General features: G+C 60.0%; 1 protein-coding gene across 1 annotated transcript; it reads left to right on the top strand.

The window, feature by feature from the left end:
• Nucleotides 1–2: 2 nt before the first annotated feature.
• Nucleotides 3–4,742, top strand: LOC105500297 (melanoma-associated antigen D4-like; the record flags this gene model as incomplete). Its single annotated transcript, XM_011925720.1, has 11 exons — nt 3–695; nt 1,107–1,310; nt 1,414–1,477; nt 1,672–1,751; nt 2,139–2,230; nt 2,858–2,937; nt 3,023–3,065; nt 3,457–3,519; nt 3,815–3,862; nt 4,464–4,578; nt 4,653–4,742. Coding segments are annotated over 11 exons (1,572 nt in total), but the record flags the coding sequence as incomplete, so codon positions are not given.
• Nucleotides 4,743–4,804: the final 62 nt, after the last annotated feature.

Genomic DNA, 4,804 nt, shown 5'->3' with positions numbered 1-4,804 from the left:
CTCGGGCCGCTGCCGCCGCTGCCCGTACCGCCTTCACTCAAGTGGTCGCTAGCCACCGGGTGGCCACGCCGCAGGTCTCAGGAGAGGATACCCAGCCCACGACCTACGCCGCCGAGGCTCAGAGGCCCACCCCTGAGCCACCCCTTGCTTCTCCGCAGACCTCCCAGATGTTAGTCACCAGTGAGATGGCTGCCCCCGGGGCCGCGGTAACCTCCACACAGTCCCAGGCAGGCTCCCCGGCCCAGGAGGCTGCTACCGAGGGCCCTAGTAGGGCCTGTGCTTTCTCTCAGGCTCCATGTGCCAGGGAGGTGGACACCACCCGGCCCAGCACAGCCTTCCTGGGTCAGAATGATGTCTTTGATTTCACTCAGCCTGCGGGGGTCAGTGGCATGGCCTTCCCTCGCCCCAAGAGACCTGCCCCAGCCCAAGAGGCTGCCACGGAGGGCCCCAGTGCTGGCTCTGGTGTGCCCCAGACTGGACCTGGCAGAGAGGTGGCAGCCACCCGGCCCAAGACCACCAAGTCAGGGAAGGCGCTGGCCAAGACTCGGTGGGTGGAGCCTCAGAACGTTGTGGCAGCAGCTGCTGCCAAGGCCAAGATGGCCACGAGCATCCCTGAGCCGGAGGGTGCAGCTGCTGCCACTGCTCAGCACAGTGCTGAGCCCTGGGCCAGGATGGGAGGCAAGAGGACCAAGAAGGTGAGATCCCCCTGCCCCCTGCCACCTCCACACCCCCTTGCTCCTGTCCTTTCCTTCTCCTCCCTTTCCTGCTCCTCTCCTCCCTCTCCTCTCCCCCTTCTTCCTCTCTTCTCCTCTTTCCTCTCCTTCTCTCCTCACCTCCCCTCTTCTCCCCTCCTCTCCTCTCAGCTAGTCCATGTTTCTCCAACACAAGTTTGCTGAGCATGTTTTCACTCCACGTAGTCCCTACCCTCAGGACTGGTGGGAGAAGAGGCTGGCTCAGTGCCTGGCCCTTAGTAAGCATGCGGCACATGCCAGCCGCTGCTGGTACTGCTCTCATTTCCAAGAGCCTGCTACGGGTGAGGTGCGTGCGGGGCGCTTTGGCACGGGGAGCCTGGTAGCCCTGAGTCTCTCCTCTCTCCAATGATACAGTCCAAGCACCTGGATGATGAGTATGAGAGCAGCGAGGAGGAGAGAGAGCCTCCTGCGGTCCCACCCACCTGGAGAGCATCACAGCCCTCATTGACGGTGCCGGCTCAGTTGGCCCCTCGGCGCCCGGTGGCCCCGAGGTCCCAGATACCCTCAAGGCACGTACTGTGCCTGCCGCCCCGCAACGTGACGCTTCTGCAAGAGAGGGTAAGAAGCCCACCCTCCCCCATCTCCCTCCTCTCCTCCCTTGTGGGCCATGTCTCTGCCCTCACCCATGCCTTGACCTCCCCACGTGTTCCTCCTTCTCCAGGCAAATAAGTTGGTAAAATACCTGATGATTAAGGACTACAAGAAGATCCCCATCAAGCGCGCAGGTAGGCAGCCTGTGCCCCCTTCGCCATCCCCTAGTCTGTGGGCATCCCTTTGCTTGGGTGCTGCGGCTGGTCCCCTCCGTCGCCACAGGACGGGGTCCTGGCTGCACCACCCTCGGCAGGGTTGACCAAGGGGCTACAGCTCTATGACCCCTGCTCAGCCCAGGTGCTTTCTCCAACTCTTCCCCCTCCTGCAGACATGCTGAAGGATGTCATCAGAGAATATGATGAACATTTCCCTGAGATCATTGAACGAGCAACGTACACCCTGGAAAAGGTGGGTGCAGGATGGGAGTAGCTCTGTGGAGGAAGAGCGGGCATAGGGTGGGGCGACCCTGCAGCCCCTCAAGGCCCAGTCTCTGGAGCCATCTCTAACCTCTCCGACTCTGAGCTTCCACTGCACTGGTGGTTTGACTCGTGCTTCCTGCCCTCGGCTTCTCTCTCTCATGCTCTCTGAGTGTCTCGCCGTCTCGCCAGGTGGATCTCATCGCCTCTGCCAGCATCAGTTCCCACAGCGAAGGTCCTCCGTGTGCTGTCTTCTTCCGCCCTCACTCACGAGTTTGGATTCCTTGCTGAGGAGCAGTTCTAACAGGGAATCACTGTCTGCCAGCAGGTTGCCCAGCATGGGGTTTGGATCTCACACTCTGTTTTCTCCCCCATGTAGAAGTTTGGGATCCACCTGAAGGAGATCGACAAGGAAGAACACCTGTATATTCTTGTCTGCACACGGGACTCCTCAGCTCGCCTCCTTGGAAAGTAAGAAAGGGAAAGCGGGTTGTGGCCTTCCTCGGTGGTGTCCCTTCCCTGCCCACACCCCTTCAGTGAAGCAGGAAGGCGGGGCTTGAGTGCGGTACATGGCTCCCACACACAGTGAGGGCTGCCTGGTGACTGCTGGATGAAAGGAATGATAGCCTGGGGTGAGGCCTTGCTGCCGTCAGGTCTCCCCAAGCTGCTGCCGGGCTTTACCCTCAAAGCTTCGGAGGAAAGTGGCTTGCCTCTTCCTCCTGCCTGCCTGGCCTGGGCCCAGCAGAGCTGGCCTAGGGGAGAGCTTCCTCTTCAGTGTAGGTCCTGATGTGGAAGGGGCAGGAAAGGTCTGGAGCCATCATCGCTGGACACACGTTTGCCATTTGCAGAGCTTCGGCTCCCTGCCTCGCCCTGTCCTCTGCAGAACCCTGTCAGGGAAGTGTTAGTACCCATGTTATAGAGGAGGTGATTAAGTCTCAGGCGGAGGTGCGAATGGTCTGCCAGCAGCTAGTGAACCGTGCCTGTCCTGGGAAGAGTTCCCCTCAAGCTGGGAAACCTGAGAGAGGCTAGTTGGGAGAGCCTGGTGGTGTCTCTCAGGCAAATAGCTGCTATACAGGATTTCTCTTTCTACACCTTTAGAACCAAGGACACTCCCAGGCTGAGTCTCCTCTTGGTGATTCTGGGCGTCATCTTCATGAATGGCAACCGTGCCAGCGAGGGTGAGTGGCCGGACCTGCAACTGGGGGGCTGCCCATAGTCTCATCTTCTGGGTGCCAAACTCTCGTACCTCCTCTCCCCTCGCAGCTGTCCTCTGGGAGGCACTACGCAAGATGGGACTGCGCCCTGGGTATGATTGGCCTCTCCAGCTCCTCCCCGCGGTGCTATCCTCTGGCCAAAGAGGTCCCGGGATTGCAATAGCCTGGTGGTCTGGTGCAAGGGCGTGGGGCGCCCTGGGCTCGGTAGAGAGCAAAGGGTCTCACCGGGGCGGATGGGGAAGCGGTGCCGGACGCTGCTCAGCCCCCTCTCTGCTCTGTGGCCCCAGATGACATCTAAGAGAGACAGTCAGAGTCAGGGGCTCCATCAAATCCCTACCTGGGGCATCCCTGACCAACAGTCCTCTGGCCTCTGCTCCATGCCCAGGCCTCCACGGCGACTCCCCGTGGGCTGGGAAGTCATAGTCATGCTAGGGAGGGCCCTTGCCACCGCCTCTGCTCATGGATTCCTTTCCTTGCCCTCAGGGTGAGGCACCCATTCCTCGGCGATCTGAGGAAGCTCATCACAGATGACTTTGTGAAGCAGAAGTAAGTATCACCTGAGCTAACTGCGACTCTCACTCGAGCATCCCTTGTGTGCTGGTCTGGCTGAAAAAGCAGTTCCCTATCCCACATCTTCAACTGGAGGGATGGGTGCCTCTGGCCTGGGAGTGAGTGGCAGTGGGGGTATGCGAGCGTGTGGGGAGCCGAAGGTCAGGGGGGTCTTGGGAAAAGGGAGCGCACGTCACCTGAGAACACGGTGTGGGGTGTGATAACGGCCACCATCTCCTTGAGCACCTGCCCTGTAGACTGACACGAGAGTTCCCCCTGGTTTACACCTAAGGAACCTGGAGCTCAGAGAGGGGACGCCTCTGAGCATGGCTCCCAGCTGGTAAGGGCCTCAGCCCAACTCTCCTGATTTTCAGGCCAGGGCCCACCCTCTCCCCGTCCCTGGAGGACTTGCCAACGCACAGGCGCGCATGCACACCCACAAAGGGTCAGGACTTGAGGAGGATGCCTGGAGCACACTTCTCCTGGCTGACTGTTTCTTCCTTTCCAGTCGTTTCCTCTGGTGGGCCTCTCCAGGGCTCCGCCGGGGTGTGGCCAAGACCCTCAAGGTGGGGTGTGCTCAGAGCAGGCGGCCTGAAGAATGGCTCCTCTGTTTACAACACACCCAACAGGAAGCTGGGGCCATTGTGATGAGGGGCACAAACTTGTGGCCTCCCTACAGACAAATGCCCCACATGTGGCCCCCCTGCACCTCCGCATGGCTTCCGGGGAGGACCAATGGCAAGAGGCTTTGAAGGCCTCACTTTTGCAGGCAGAAGTCCTGGGAGTGGGTTTGGGCATGAGTGAAGGGCTGGAGGGGCAGGGCAGTCCTCTTCCAGGAGCTGAGCTGCAGCATCGGGTTGAGGAGGGGCCCCCTGGAACCCATCCGTTCAGCAACAGGTCTGCTTGGCTAGAAGCAAAGTTTACTTTCCTCTCATGCCAAGGTACCTGGAATACAAGAAGATCCCTAACAGCAACCCACCTGAGTATGAATTCCTCTGGGGCCTGCGAGCCCGCCATGAGACCAGCAAGATGAGGGTCCTGAGATTCATCGCCCAGGTAAGGGAGAGCCTCTGTTGGGTGCCCGGCACCGGGGGTGGTGCTCTCCATACCTTGCTTGTTTCTTGGTCAAGGCCTCCTTCCCATTACCCCATATTCCAGTGAGGGTACCGAACACTCACAGAAGCACCAGAGCACCCTACACGAGGTCACAGATGGGGTAAAATCCCAGGTCTGGCACAGGATAGTAGGAGCCCCTGATCCCTGTGGTCCTGATTTTGCCGTC

Source organism: Colobus angolensis, unplaced genomic scaffold (assembly GCF_000951035.1).
Source record: "Colobus angolensis palliatus isolate OR3802 unplaced genomic scaffold, Cang.pa_1.0 Scaffold659, whole genome shotgun sequence".
NCBI lineage: Eukaryota > Metazoa > Chordata > Mammalia > Primates > Cercopithecidae > Colobus > Colobus angolensis.
The sequence above is the reverse complement of the archived record's forward strand: the minus strand, read 5'-3'. Positions and strand labels throughout refer to the sequence as shown.